At 37.1% G+C, this 16,964-nt stretch overlaps 1 protein-coding gene across 4 annotated transcripts in view; it reads left to right on the top strand.

Annotated features, from left to right (window-relative positions):
* LOC126481692 (vesicle transport protein USE1) overlaps window positions 1-16,964 on the top strand; it is a 116,808-nt gene that overhangs the window by 73,311 nt on the left and 26,533 nt on the right. For all 4 annotated transcript variants that reach the window (XM_050105635.1, XM_050105637.1, XM_050105634.1 and 1 more), the window contains exon 3: window positions 2,686-2,735. In XM_050105635.1, coding sequence (XP_049961592.1) covers window positions 2,686-2,735 — 50 coding nt within the window. The remainder of the gene's footprint in view (window positions 1-2,685; window positions 2,736-16,964) is intronic.

Genomic DNA, 16,964 nt, shown 5'->3' on the forward strand with positions numbered 1-16,964 from the left:
TGTCTGATGTCTTCCCCAACAGCAGTGACAACTCGTAGCAGGATAACTGACCAAGTCAAATGGCCAGAATCAGGCTACAGTGGTTTGAGGAGTATGATACTGAACTCAAATTGATGTCTTGGCCAACAAATTTCTCTGATATGAATCTGATGGGGTACACCTGGGATATACAGAGTGCCAACTCCACACCCACAAATTACCTATCTGTAACATATGGGAATTGTGTGACCTGTGGGTAGACATCTGGTACCACATACAGGTGGAAACCTGCCAGTGACTTGTCGAATCCATGCCACCCAGAGTCAGTTCTGTAATGCATCTCAAAGGTGGGTCAAGATGCCATTAAGCAGGTGGTCGTAAGGTTTTGGCCATCAGTGTATGTCTTACAAAAAGACAGTCAAGGTAAAATTAGAAAGATATGAGCTCACATGTTGGCTTACCAATAGTCCTGCACAATTTTCTTGAGTAGAAGAAAAAAGGGGAAGTGACAGTGGTACATGAAGTATCCTCTGGCGCACACTTCAGGTGACTCACAGAGTAGAATACCAGTAGAACATTGTATCTGAATTGCTATATTGTGTGTTTCATTTGTAAAGCAAAACATATTTCCCAACTGCAGTGAATCTCTGTGCATCTTGTTGAAATATAAAGCATTTATTCTTCTCAGACAAACTAATTATTTAACAGGATGAACAGTAATTCTATTAACAAATGAGTCGTAAGCCGACTGTTTCAGAAGGAATATCAGAGATGCAATTATTTTATGCTGTGCACAGTAATGCTTCATAACTAGAATGCAAGTCAACTTGTGCTTATGCTTCTAAACTGTATCCTCAAACTGTAACTTCAAGTAAATGAAGCCAAGGCATGAATTGGCAAGACAATGTTAACTTCCTTTCCGCATTTAGTTTAATTGTGATGCTCCACATGGTAATAACTTCTGTAGGTAGTGTAATTAGTTTCGAAGAATTGTCTGTATTTGTAAGAAGAAATTGGCTCAACCCACAGTATCTGAATCAAATATTGTGATCATGGAAACTCCAGGAGTGAAACAAAAGTAAGGATAGGCAACCATCCATCTACAATTGATTGATGTGTGGTTCATAGACACAGCTAGAAAATTTCAGTAGTTATGATACACCTCGTATTTCCACTCTGTCCTCTCTCTCTCTCTCTCTCTCTCTCTCTCTCTCTCTCTCTCTCTAAAATGGGAAAAATCATCTGAAAGGTTTCCCATTGTCATTTTTATTAATTAAACCAAATGTTGAATGTATGAGAGGGTATGCTCTAAGCCCTGACAAGTCTGTTCTGAAGTCTACCTATGAACGCATTTTCAATATTGTCAGCAAGGAGAATAGTAAGGAAATGCTTGCAACTATATTCATAACATTTACAACTTTCATGAGCCCTAGAGCTACAAATAAATGTTTGTGTAGCAATTTTGAAAACAAGATGTTGGTTCATGAAGACTTTCTTAATCTTGTTTTTTCAGTGTTTTACCAAAGATAATCCCTACAAGATTCTGCACCAGAAACAAGGCTCCCCAAAACTGATTTTTCTGTGTGTCATATACAAAGACAAATTTATGTGTTGTTTGTCTTCACTGAAAAAAAGTATGATTGTAACTAAATACTTTCATATGTTATAGCTGTGGTTCATTTCTTGACTGCAAGGTGAAATGGAGAACTTTATTTCTCAAGAAGGTGATGTCTCTCCTCAGTGGCACACTTCAGTAAGCAGCAGGCTAAATGGAGTCTGTATTGAACTGCTTGATTTTGCCATGAAATGAATGACAGAGCTTATGACAGGGTTTTTATTTCCATGCCACACACTATTCAGCTTCATTCTTTGGTAATTCATAAAGAATAAAGTAAGGAATGAGGAAATTCTACACAGAATCAGTGAAGAAAAGAACATATGGAAAACACTTAACAATAAGATGGAACGGGATGGTAGGACTTGTGTCAAGACAACAGGGAATAACATGCATGGTATTAGAGTGAACAGAACATAAAAACTCCAAGGAAAGACAGAAACTGGAGTACTTCCAAAAAAATAATTGCCGACATAGGGTGCAAGTGCTACTCTGAGATAAAGAAATTGGCGCAAGAGTGGAGTTCATAGCACCCCTTATCAAACTAGTTAGGAGACTGATTACTCAAAAGGACTGTGTGCATGCGCCTTCACTACCAGATTACCTGTGGAACTACTGAAACAGGACTGAAAAAACATCAGTTACTCCAGATATGCTAATTAAAGTGGTGGAATAATTCTCCTGCTGACTGAATGAATGTATGCCAGATGACAAAAGGTGGCCACGTTAAAATTTTAAGCAGTTCGATTTGTTTTCCAATTTCATGGAGATTCTGTTAATGTAAGCCAGAGTTAATAAATGTCACAGAGCTTCAAAAGCCTAATATTCTTTTTGCACCAGCCAGTATTACAGTTTTCTCCATATAATATATTAAATTTGAAAATTCATCTTGAAAAACATATGTTTACTCTCAAAAAGTAAATGTGATGCAGCTAAGGTAATCTGACAGAATATTCAGTAAGAAATAATTCACTTGGCACAATTGGCATATATTTTTTAGTCAAAATGATAAAGGTAAATAACATTCTATGTTTATCTGTTACTTCTTACTTTCTATGCTCTGTTCTAATGCATCGTGCAATTCTTTTCAGTATATTTTAGCCCTTGATGAGATGATTTCAAGTCTTCAGAAGTTGCCCAAGTAAGTAGAAAATTTGATGCTGAATTTTTCAGTTTTAGATAGCACTGCTGCATACTTTCAGTTCTGTTCTGTGTTGTTTTGATATGAAAGAGCTATATAAAATTTGATAAATCTTATTCCCCTTCAGCAATTTGTTATTTTGGTAATGACAGTAAAAATCTTTTGAAATGTGAATAACACTCAAAAGACTGCATACAACACAGAGAGAGAAAGATATTTTCAGTGCTAACTTGCACATTCTGAACACCATTGTTGCCCTTGAAGAGAAGAAAGGATAAAGACAAAAATAATGATGAGGGAAAGGACAGAATATCCTTCAACTTAGGATAAGCTATGTGCCCTTTTTATTGAGTTGTACCGTGTTCCACATCATTTAGTTGCCTTTATGTCATAGTTTGTTAATTCATTCATTCAACTTAAGGTCTGCTAAGTCTGTGGCTAGATCTTTTCATGTGTGTATTCTTTCCTTCTACAGCATAATTCTGGCTGAGACTTCTGAAGAGGAAAGTGTGTCAACATGTCCATATATATCCAAAATAGTTTTACTCATTTTGCTTTCAAATGCTCACAGTCAGAAATAAAAGACGCACTAGTCTCCAGTACCATGTTATGTAGTGTACCCAGTGGCATCATACTTGTGTCCTGTGGCCAGGCTACAGGAGAGGCCGTGAGATTTTAAGTTTGTTCACAACATAGAGTCAAAGCTCCATTGACAAGTGCTTTAAATACATGCAAACTTGAGTGGCTCAAACATTCCTCCTATTATGGATGAAATAGCTGGTAGAAAGAGAATGTTTGTTGTTTTTCACTGATACTGCTATTACTGGCAGCAACAGTGGAACAAAACAGCAAATTTTCGTAAGACTTGTTTAAAAGGACATTGACAACTGAGCTTCATGGTAGAATCAGATAATTAGCCACTTCAGTTGTAAATAGTTTTATTGGTTCAATCATGACCAGTTTTAGGCGATAATAACCCCATCTTCAGGTGTACAAGAACCATCTGTTGTGTGGCTGCCATTCACAGAACACCAGGCTGCAGCTGTTATGCACCACACGATCCTTGTATACTTGAAAATGGGCATACAGTCGCCCAAAACTGCTCATGATTGAACCAATAAAATTATTTTATGTGAAGCAGTTAATTATGTGATCCTAGCAAATTTTCAGTTTGTACAGTGTTCTAGGAATCCAAAATTTAAAATCATTGAAAAGGACCCTAGTATTTTTCTGATGAGTTCAGCTGCGGCTCTTTGTTTCAATCTTAACTTAGAAATGGCAGATGCTTCTGTGAAATTAAAATGATTTTAGAAGACTTTGAAGACATGTAATGTAGACATATTACAGAATGGTTTTCAGAACTGCACCAAAGTAATTAAGCCAAAGTAAGTACTGCGTGCTTAAGAAAGACAGTCACAAGAAGGTGCAAGTCAATAAAATTATTTCCAGAATTTAATAAAATTATTGTTACTTAAAATCCCTCTTGATTGCATTTTTTTTTTTTTTTTTTTTTTTTTTTTTTTTTTTTTTTTTTTTTTTTTTTTTTTTTTTAATGACCGGTTTCGGTTCATTCAGAACCATCATCAGATCTGATATTTCAGTTACAGGAGTAACCCGTCCAAAACCAGCAACTTTCACATGCTACGTAGCAGATCTGATATTTCAGTTATAGGAGTAACCCGTCCAAAACCAGCAACTTTCACATGCTATGTGCACATGCTACGTAGCATGTGAAAGTTGCTGGTTTTGGACGGGTTACTCCTGTAACTGAAATATCAGATCTGAAGATGGTTCTAAATGAACCGAAACCGGTCATATGAATTTAAAAAAAAAAATTGCATTCAAGACGGATTTTAAGTAACATTATAAAATCGCTGATTGCTGTTATCCCATAAGACATTATGTCTGTTTTTGCAAAATAAAATTATTGACAAACAAAGAAAATACAGATAACAGTAAAAATAGGCTCTTAGAAATAAAATGACAGAAAATGCAGTGACATAAAAGCATGAATGCCAGGAGAAAAATGTAATGAATTTGAAAAGCAAATCTTTGATTCATATCATGAGTTTGGAGTAGAATATGAAAGACTAAGCATAATTTTAATTATGCTAGAAGTACAGTTGTTAATGTTAAGAATGTAGAATTTGGTTTTAATTGAAGAGTAAGTTTGCAGGTTGAATGGTCTAGACAGTTTAGCAAGACAGGTTCCCTACAGTCAGGTTCCAACCAATTAGTGCACTATTTGAAATATTTTAAGATATTTTCTACGTGCACAAATCAATTCTATACTGAAGGAAAAAAACAGAAGAAAATTGTGCAGGACTGACTAGCGATAAAATCCCAAATCTTTGATCACATAAACATCATTTACTAACTGAGCCACCAAGCCACTTGCAATAATTAACAAGCACATAGAAACTAAAGCACTAATAGAACGGTGAATAAAAAGTCACAATATCACTCATGTCCAGATTTTGTGAACCACTGGTTTTAAATAATTAACAATAACAACATACTGAAAGTATAGATTTGCCAAAGGATGGATATAATTACAAATAATGAAATTGTATACAAAGAGGTCTTTGTCAGTTGCTAAAAAGCTACATGGAAACAAAAGAGGACAGGTTTAACATTTGCAAAAAGTAATGCACGCAAATTAACAGTGAATTAAAAAAATGTTCCATGAAAATAAGAGGCCAGGAGAGGGTGATAAATTATACAACACAGGCAATGAAAAAGAATTTCTTGAATAGAGAGTTAAGGAATAAATATGACAGTGTCAAGTGGAGCAACTGTATATACATATCAGGATTCAATATGTGTAGTTGAGGCTTGGAGCTGTTGCCTGCTTTGATACAACTATGCAGTGAGTGGTTACTGTTGTAACTGCGACCAGGACGGTCACGGCCCAACAAGACTGAATAACTGAGTCGCAAGGAAACAAACATGTCCACTCGTACGTGAACCAGGAAGTAAGCAGTCTAGCGCAAAGTGAGGTGTAAACTGACGTAAGCGAGATTAGACTGATTGGCTGAGCGAGAGGCCAGCGCTTAAGTACGCTATCGGGAGCACCGCTATTGGCCGCTGGGACCACGTGTTCCACTGTGGCACCCCCACACTAAAAGCGGGCCAGGAGGCGCGCACCGCCACAGCTTACGGCGCGATGGTGCAGAGACCTTTATGGGTCTTCGACATCCATGACGTCTGGCGCGGATTCAATTTCCGCGGCGTGTGATACCAGAGTTACCTTTACTCCTTCCCTGATCTGAGCATCAAGCATAGGAACATATTCCTTATTTATAATGTTAACAAACTGAAGTAACTACAACAAAACAGACCAAGGAAGAGCTGCACTTATTGTAAATGGAGTGTGATTTGCTATGTTTCAATATTAAATATGCATTCAAGATTTTTGAAGATGCTGCCAAGAACAGAGAAAAAAAAATCAGTAAACTTGTAAGTCAGAAGTTAAATAACTGAAGAGTAGTAAGAGCTATAATCAGGTATACAGATGTCTTTGTTAAATAGATCAGTAAAGCAGTAAGTAATGAGTGGATGTACTACATTCAGCATGTTGTGCTCAGCAGCATGTGGTGACGTCAGCATATGGCCACAAGTTGGCAGTGGCCATTCATTCCCATACTGTGTCATTAAGCATTAGGACTAATGTGAGTGTCTTGGACATTTTCTGTCTCTCACAGTTGTCATTTGCTCAGAATCACAGTCACATTAATACACAAAATAACAACAATTGAGGTGATGTCCAAGCGAAGCAATGGTTAAACAGTTCTAGGCTTGGAGCAGAGACTTTGAGCAGAGACTTTGTAGGTTCTGTGACAAGCAGGCCAATGACTTTCTAGACTTGTGCCACAAGGTTTAAAACTTTAGGGTCCCCTAAATGGGACATGGATGCAGCACACATCAGAGGCTGCTAACCAGGCAGGTGACTGTGTGAGGGATTTTTTAGATTAGATAGTTCTCCATCCAGTCCAGATAATTATAGCTGTATGAGACTTTAAAGCACTAATTTATGTGATTCACTTCATTTTCCTAGAAATAAAAGTCTTGGAGCATGTAGTGAATGGTGATGGAATCAGCCCTGATCCAGAGAAAATAACAGCGGTCACAGATTTTCAGATTCCTCAATATGTTCTTAATGCGAGAAGTTTTCTCAGAATGTGCTTGTGTTATTCAGTGTCTCCACCAAAAAGTGCCATGTTGACACTACAGTCAAGTTCAGATCCACAGGCATGGTCATCAATTGAAGTACAACTCTTAGAACTGAAAGCACATGTATTACTGACATCAGCATACAGCCAGAATAGAACTGAACTCCTGGATGGAGAGAGCAGCTATTTATACAAACACTGAATATTCCAGAATGTTGGTATTTATGCAAGAATAGAATATTCCAGCCTATAATAACATTACAAAATAAGATATTTCTAGAGCATTTCAAAAGTGATAAATACTAAATAACGAATAATTGTTGGTGGTTGGGTTGGATTAGATTAGATTAGATTACATTTTCGTTCCATAGATCTGTGCTGAGGAGATCCTCGTGGATGTGGAACATGTCAGTTTTTTTAATTTTTCTTTTTTTAAAGCTGAAAGAACAATACTAATAGTATGAATATATACAATACATCATTTGTTTCTATTAAAAAATTCGTCAATGGAGTAGAAGGAGTTGGCCACTAGTAAGTCTTTCAGGCTCCTTTTAAACTGATCTTTATTTGTAACTAAATTTTTTATGTTTGCTGGCAAATTATTGAAGATGAGTGTTCCTGAGTAGTGGACCCCTTTTTGAACTAAAGTAAGTGCTTTTAAGTCCTTGTGCAGATCATTTTTGTTCCTGGTATTGTATGTATGAACTGAGCTGTTTGTTGGAAAAAGAGATACATTATTTAGGACAAATTTCATTAAGGAGTAAATATACTGAGAGGCAGTAGTTAGTATACCCAGTTCTTTGAAGAGGTTTCTACAGGACATCCGTGGGTTGCCAGTTGAAAGTCAACCACCAGCATTTCAGAAATGTTCTTGAAACAGCTTACATTTGTAATGTTCTTATGTACTGGAATAGATTTGTATGAATACCAGTATTCTAGAATATTCGATGTTTATATAAATAGCTGCACTCTCCATTCAGGAGTTCAGTTCTGTCTTGGCCATAAGTTGTTGTCAATAATAAATGTACTTTCTGTGTAAGTGTTGTACTTTGTCGATGACCCTGCCTTTGGATTTGGACTTGATTGTTGTTTCGATGTGACAATATGTTCCCCAATCACAAAGTCATCATTGAAGGAGACTTGAATCATCCAGCAATTGATTAGGATAATTGTAAGTGTGGATGGCACAAGACACCATGTGAAACAATACTAAATGCTTTCTCTGAAGACTACCAACAGAAGTTAGTTCATAAATGCAGTCATGACACAAATATATTAGAACTAATGGTAACAAATAGACCTGAGCTATTTGAGGATTTCCAAACTGAAACTCACTGCAGCCCCCTCGGGGCCAGGGGCTGCAGCATATATGATGCCAGATTAGAAAAAGAAAATGACAAGTACAAAGATTTACATGTTCAGTAAAGTAAATAGAGAGGCAGTCGTTCATGTCTCAAGAAATAATGTGAAACCGTCAGCTCAGGGCATTACATGTATGGGAAACAGTATTCAGATTTAGAAAAGTAGTTGACAGGGCACTACATAGGTATCTAGTAGAACAGTTCACGTGGGAGTGACCCTCCATGGTATATGGCTTCTGTTCGGAAACAGAACAATATGTGTAAAACCAGAGCATAGGGCTATAGATGGAGAGATGCTAAATGAAAACACATTTGGTTGTCAGAAGGGCGATGCTTAAGTGTCCAACAATTTCTGTGACAGAATCTTACTGAAAGATCTCTCACAAAAGCCAAAGAAATGTGGTTGTATGTAAAGATTGTATGTGGCACCAAAGGTAGTGCCTAGATACTCATGGATGACATAGGAACTAAAGCTGAGATTAGTAAAGCCAAAGGAGAAATGCTGAAATCTACTTTCAGGTGTTCCTACCCCCCCCCCCCCCCCCCCCCCCCCCCAAAGGGAGATACAAAAGTACTGATTCAGTTTAATTCTTGCTCCACAGCAAAGATGAGTGAGAAAGATATTAGTGGTGCTGGTGTTAAAAAAGAGGTGAAATGATTAAAACTGAATCAGACATCATGACCCAATGCAGTGCCTATCAGATTCCATACGGAATTTGTGACTTGAGATAACCTTGAACAAAAAAAAATTGTGCCCCAGCAAGAAGAAAGCACACCGACTAGAAAGGTATCAGAAGATATCTACAAAACTACTGTCAAATATAATTCACATTCATCCCTTGTAGAAACTTATAGTCTATTCTGTAAAGTCTTTTGTTATTTTAGTTATTATGCAGCTGTTGGACTCGTGTATGGGGGCTTTACAGAGAGAATGAGCTTAGTTACTAAATAAACCTGACCATGTTCTTAATATGAAAACATGCCTCTTATATTTTTCAGGTGTTAAAGTCTCTCAATTGAAAGATGGAAAATGTCACTTTGAAATAATAACAGTATAAATCAACTTTACTTCAATTTATTATCATTTTAGAAAGTAACACACTTCCTAACAATGCCCAGGCGTATCCACACTTGTATCAGTAGTTAAGCTCATTTCACATGCATGTTGAAGTAACCATAGCTGCATTGCATTTCCACATTAATTTAACAGTTGGAACTGTTCGTGGAAGCCTTTTCAGTTACGTTCCAGTAGCAAAACATTTCTCTGACAGAAGTTACTGACCAACAGCCAAGATACTGTGAATCACTAAAATACTTCTATACTATGATCCAATGTAATAGTTTCAACAAATAATCATATTTCCCAATAAATTCTTTGCAGCATTTATGCAATAAGCCGCCACAGTTGATCTCTTCTTATGTAACCCAAACTACGATTCTCTGCACACTAACGCTGTGTGTGACCAGTAGTGGTTGGGCATTATTTATGTTAAAAGCAAGACAATGTGTCTGCCAGAGAAAAAGCATGCTCAGCTTTGAATGAGAATTCCAGAAGCCAGTGATGAGTAAAGAGTGCAATATCACTACTGCATAACATCAAAGATAGCATTACCCCAAAAAGAAATTTGGAATCCCAAAGAAAATTTTGACCCAACAATAACATCCCCAGAGAAACAAATAACTACATACTAATGAACAACCCAGCAGTCGCTTCCTCCTGAGTCATCATACTGTAGTACAATAAAAATATCAGGCATGCTTCGCATTCTCTGATCCCTACACCAAAGATTTACAATTTGTTTACATTTTGTTTATAGATATGGTAAGTTGACAAAGAATATATAAAGAAACTGAATTGGTCAGATACCTAAATGAAACAAAAAAAAAAAAAAAATCAAATCAGTATCCATGAAAATAGTGTCAAAACTACGTAATGCCGTCCAATTAAATCTCTGTACCCTAAGTATTAACTTTCCAATAAGCAAGGACCTATCTTACTAGTGTAAAGGTATCTTCATATAAATCTCTGTAGATTTATATGAAGACGCCTTTACAGCAGTAATATGGAAAGATAGTTTCCACTCACCATGCAGCAGAGGTGCTGAGACACAAATAGGTACAACAAGAAGACTGTCAAATAAAGGCAAAGGCAGCCAGAGATTGTTGTGTAAGAGGAGTGTGTGTGTGTGTGTGTGTGTGTGTGTGTGTGTGTGTTTTCAGATGAAGGCCTGTTTGGCCTAAGGCTTTGTTTGACAGTCTTTTTGTTGTGCCTGTCTGCAAGTCAGCATCTCTGCTGTACGGTGAGTAGCAATTATCTTTTTCATATATTATCATTGTTCCATTGTGAATTTTCCATTGTTTGAAATCTGCAGAAGTTATGTTCACAGGTTGCACAGAAAAAAACAGTCATTACAAAGTCATCACCTCTGAAACAATTTGGAAACATTGTATACCTTTCTGTTTTATCTAGTGCAACACCACTGAAAATACCCCTTGACATTGTAATGGTGTATGACTTTTACTTTTTCAGACACATATCCACAGACTCAGCAATTACGATACTTCAGGTGTCTCCTACACATAATCATTGCTCATGTTAAGCAAAAAAAAAATTAATCTCACATCTTAATTATACTTATAAGTGCACTTTAGTACATAAAAACAATCAAATGATTCATATATATTCATCAGACTGGAAGCTAATTAGTTACCTACTGTTTGCCTAACATGGTGAAGCACCTTGAGAGTGTACGTAAAATAGAATGTTATTACTCAAGCGAAAATCAGTTTACTCTGGTTTTTTAATAGGAAAACATAGCACAAGAATAATTACTATCTGTTTCAAAATTTCCAATCATGATAACAAAACTTTGTTCTATATTGGTGCATTTATAGGCACAGAAGCAAAATTGAAAATATTTATACTTCAAGAGTAAAGAACTTGACAAAGCAAATATAATGTGAATAATAGTTCAAATATATTAATTAGCATAAGGTAAAGAAATATATAAAAGTTTCTGTTGTGTAACGAATGTAAAACAGAGAATACGGTGTTTGTAATTGGAAAATATCTTAACGTGCTGATTTTTGTTGTTTTTCTTCTACTGAGAATGGCGTGGCTAGTGTGTCAGAGCACTGATTGTTGCTCAGTGGCCACATATGCAGGTGAAGGTTGGCAACCTCCCCTTAGCTCTGCCTGTTCTGTTTTGCACAAGTTTGCATTTGATCTTGATGAAGCACTCCGCTGTCATTCCGTCTTCTTCTGCTGTACTGTCTTTAATTAGGTGAGCTATAACCATCTCCATGGTAATAGCGTCTACTCTCATTTCCTTCTTTTGTATTTTTTATTCACTCCAATTTCTTCTCGTCTCTTTCATTTTACTCTAATACTGGCTGCACACAGGCAGATTTCTATGACACGCCAGAGCTGAGGACCAGTTCTATGGATATTTTTGACTGGATTTGGTCTGCCGATCTCCAGCCCATTGTTGTCCACTAGCACGTAGGCCATGACCAACAGATCTGGTCTCTCAGACTTGCCAGAAGAGAGGGTCGCTTCGTGTGTGGTGTAAATTGATGGATTTTCGTTATTTATCCGTGGAGATCCAGGACTGTGGTACTTGGTCAACAGGCCAGAGGCCACAGGTGATGGATTTCAGTAGTTGTGATTGTGTCTCCCCGAAAATACATTTTTAGGCATTATTTTCTGTAGTACATTTTTGGGTTTTGAAGCTTGTTTATTCAGTTCACAGGAGGTTAATATTGGCAATAGTAGGAAGAAAATTGTGGCAGTAGCTGGCAATTTGTATGCTATGTACTCACGAACTTCTCGAAAGAAAAGTTGCACAAAATGGGTCGGAAAATGCAATGCCGAAAGGAAACATTCTAAACATATGAAAATGATTCAGAATTGTGGACACTCCTCTGAAAATCATTTAGGTTTGATACAGTAGAAAAACAGTGTTCTTGATTCTTTGTGAACAGCGGTTCTTAATACCTGTAGAATAATGAAGACAACACAGTTATTGGTAATACAATAATGAACGTAATACAAGCAGCTTTTTATTGGCACTCACCATAGTCTTTGTTTATACAATTCATCCCCCTCCCCCTTCTTGCTTCTTTCAAGAAGCTTGCACTTCTCTGAGTTCTTTTCTGAAATTATTGAAGGTATTTTAAATCTGTCCAGTGGAACTAAGCATGTTGTTTTCACCAAACATATTTTGTTTTATTGAATAAAATGTAATCAATGTTCTGATATGAAATATGTTTTCATTGTGGCTGTCTTTTGAGATCTACAAACTGTTTGTTATTAAAGATGTTGATTTTACTTACGTCATTTTGTGTCCAGTTTTTGCTCACATGAAACACAACATATTTCACATCAAGAAATGTATAGCTCAGCAAAGCGGTATGGGATAATCAAACACGTGGAACTCCAGAAAAGTGCAAGCAGGTGGCGTTTCCTCCAGGCTGTGGCTTTGCTAATGCAACTACTGTAAATTGAGCTAATCACGTATTTTGGCTGTCGTAACTTTGATAGGCAATAGGGCTTGATGGCTACAACGGCATGGAAACTGAACTTATTCAGAAGGGCACATTCCAGTTCAAGAAAGTTCTTAATCGTGTGCCTGCTGACACGTGCACTACCTACCATTCCTATAATTTTAATCAAAACTCAAACCAAAATTCAATCATTAATGTGACCTAGTTACATGAAATTCACACTGATGTGACAGCACTCAGTTTATTCTACTTGTATCGCAAGCAAGATTATCCTCACCCTGCAACTATATTCATGCAGTTAACATGTTTTGAATTGAGTCTGCCATTGCTGGTAAGTATGTTACGGTCATTTATAATTTAAAATCATCCTCTGACTGTCTAAATGATTTCATTTCCAGACATTAATTTCTTTTATTCTTGACCGCATACCATCCATGTTCTCGTGATCATATTTTTAAGGAGGCTCAGGTGGGACTGACACTCTTACACACCAAAGCAAATTTTGGGCCCCAAGCAGCATGTTTCTAATACAATGGGGCTCTCCCATCAGTGGGGGGGATCAAAGATGTGTAAGGCTAGATTCAAACAGTCCAGGACGGGATTGATGTATGTTCCCTCGCAAGTTAGGGCTTTCAGATTTTGCAGAATCTGTTGGAAATATTCAAAGCCGGTTGCTACAATCTGCTTGTGTGTGGCCAGCTAATATTCACCCCACTGCTCCACAGTTCCAGTTATCCTGCTACTTAGATGACTATGAACTTCACACAGTACGCATTGCATCACCCAGCAAACATTGTGGCTTTCTTGAACTGGTATTTAAGATTCTGATTTCTCTCTAATTCCTTTTACAAAAATTCGGATTACATTTTGCCATATCTTTCAATGTATGGACACTTGCAAATCAGATTTAAACTTTCAACTTTTGTGCTTTTGTACCAGTATTTTTCCAAGAACATGATCTCAAATTTTCATACAAGAACTTTCCTTTTCCCTGCTTCGAAGACAACACATCTTCAAGTTTCTTGTCACGATCTAGTGAACTCTTGACATTTTACTTGTAAATCTTGTGTTTATTTTGTATCACTCTGCTTCAGCATCTCTGTAGCAATAATCTTTGCATCCTGTGCTTGAATCTTCCACTCCAAAATATATTTTTTGTCCACTGACGAAGCATCTGAATCCATAATGAGAATGTTAGCATCCGATTCAGTACTATCACCATCTGTACATGTGCTACTCACTGTGTCATCTAAGAGTGCAATAGTTTGAATTTTGACTCCATTTGTATCGAATATTCTGGAAGAAGAATTGGTGTGTTTTGCGATTCTTTATGCGCATCCTTGTGGTCCTTTATTTGGCTCATTTCAAATACCTTCACAATCCTCTGGATTTTCCTTCACATATCTGTCTTAGTTCTCCTTACATATCTTCACTTTTCCCTCGTCACTCTCCTTAACCGTTAATTTCAGTACATCCCTAAATTCTTTTACCCTTTCCTCTTTATCTTCCCTAACTATTGACCTCATCTCAGTAAAGAGAAAGAAACAGTGGACATAGTGATGTTACCCAGTGCAAGAAATAAATGGAGATAGTAGTAAGGGAAGGTAATGAGGGAAGGGTAAAAGAATTTAGGGATGAACTGAAATCCATGGTTAAGGAGAATGATGAGGAGAAGTGGAACATAGGTAAGGAGATTCGAGACAAATATATGAAGGAAAATCCAGAGGCTCATGAATACTTGTGAAAAAGGCAAATAAAGGAATACAAGGCTGCACCTAAATAATCATGAAACACACCAATTCTTCTTCCAGAATGTTCAATACAACGGGCTCAAAATACCTGTACGGGTGGTGATAGTGCCAAATCGGATGCTAACATTCTCATTATGGATGCAGATGCTTCGGACCTGGACAAAAAACATATTTTGAAGTAGAAGATTCAAGCAGAGGGTGCAAAGAATATTGCTACTGAGAAGCTGAAGCAGACTGCTACAAAACAAATAAATGATTTATGAGTAAAATGTCATGAGTTCACTAGATTGTGAGAAGAAACTTGAAGATATGTTGTCTTTGAAGCAAGAAAAAGAAAACTTCTCGTATGCGAGGTCTGAATAGCTTCTTGGAAAAATACTGGTTTAAAACCACGAAAGTTGAGGGTTAAATTTGATTTGCAACTGTCTATACATCCAGGGATGTGAGAAAATTGCTCCAAATTTTTTGGAAAAGGAATTAAGAGAGAAATCAATATCTTAAAATACTAATTCAAGAAAGCCACAAGGCGTGTTGGGTGATGCAATGCTTAGAACTGGGGTGAATATTAGCTGGCCACACATGAGGAGATTTCAGTGACAGGACTTGAATATTTCCAACTGATTCCGCAAATTGTGCATGCCCTACCTTGCAAGGGAACCTATATCGATACTGTCCTGGATAGGTCGAATCTACCCTTGCAGATCTTTTATCCAGTGAGTTAGCACTTACTTATTTCTCGTTCGATCTGCCAGATACATTTTACAAAGAACAGAAAAGATCAATATGAATGACAATAAATGTTTGGAACGTACAATGTGGAAACAAAGTTATATCAGTTACTACATTACAATTATGTCAGGGAAACTATATTATTACATTAAATGGAACAAAAACCACATAAATTGAAGACAATTAATTACACAGTAACATAAAGATTATGGAGCCATTTCCTGGCATTGGAGCGACATCAGAGAGTCGTCTCTGAGACCATGAATGTTACAAACCAGAAGATGGTCCATTGTTTGTATCTCACCACAGTCACAACACAAATTGTCTGTTTAGCCCCATTTGATTGTTTGCTGTCTGCATCGGGGTGAGCTGCTTGGTCCTCATCCTGCCCCTGGATTACTATTCAAGGTGTGAATAGTAAACTGAACGCCAGCACCTAGCGATGGCCGAACGCCTCATGTGCCTCCTGGCCTAGCCAGATACGCAAGAAGTGTTAGCACTGCTGATGGGGAAGCCCCATTGTACTAGAAGGTTGGTGCTGGGCCCCACCATTTGCTTTGGCACCTAGGTGAGTCGATCTCACCTGAGCCTCCTTAAAGAGAGGATCGCGAGTGTTTACATCATATGCGATCTGGAATAAAAGGAATTAGTCTGTGGAAATGAAATTATTGAGATAGTCAGAAGATGACTTTAAATTATGGATGACCATAGTACTTACCAGCAATAGCAAACTCAATTCAAAAAGTGTAAGTGCATGAGTACAGGTGCGGAGTGAGTGTGATTAGGCTTGTAGGGATAATCTTGATAGTGATTAAAGTACAATACATTGAGTGCTGTCATATCAGTGTGAATGTCATTTAATATGGTCATATTAATTATAGTATTTTGGTAGGAGTTTCGATTAAAATTACAGGAAAGGTAGATAGGGAATGTGTCAGCAGGCACATGGTTAAGAAGTTTCTCAAACTGGCACGTGTAGCTTCTGTATAAGTTCAGCTTCCGTGCTGTCATAGCCGTCAAGTCTGATTGCCTATTAAAATTCAGACAGCCAAAATACACAAGTTAGCTCAAATAAAAGGATGAGCAATTTACATTTGTCAATATGTGAAAGGAGATGAACAGTTTTAATCTATGGAAGTGATCGTGAGAGAAGAATAATGAGTGTAGGAACAGTTTCCAAACATTCACATATGCTGAGAAAATCGATTACAAAAAGGAGAGAGAAGAGGATGTCAGATCAGAAAGTGAGCCAATGGATCAAGCAGATGCTACATCACAGAATGCAGCAGCCAACAGTACCAGAAAACAATGAATGTAAGTGTTGCAAGTTGCTATAGGTCATTAACAAAAAGTTCACTGCAGTAGAAAAAAAAAAAAAGACGAAAAGTGGTATCCTTGAATTTTATGTATTGCTAGAGTAGGGTAATATTCAGGAAAAAGTAATAGAAAGCTTAAAATAGTGAAAATGGAGCCAGTATTATCAGTAGACAAGATCCAGGAGGAGTGTGTATCAAATGAGCGCGATTATCAATTGAATGTAGGGAAAATATAACAATTATTACTAAGGAGTGAAATTAAACAGGATGAAGAGCAGTATCTCAGAGTTATCCTTTGAGAATAGTATGGGGCACAAAAATACAAAAAAATCTGGCCACACTCCAAATGATAAGCACAGAAAGTATTACTTCAACCGAAATGATAAAAAGGGAA

This window comes from Schistocerca serialis, chromosome 5 (assembly GCF_023864345.2).
Source record: "Schistocerca serialis cubense isolate TAMUIC-IGC-003099 chromosome 5, iqSchSeri2.2, whole genome shotgun sequence".
NCBI classification, from domain to species: Eukaryota; Metazoa; Arthropoda; class Insecta; order Orthoptera; family Acrididae; genus Schistocerca; species Schistocerca serialis.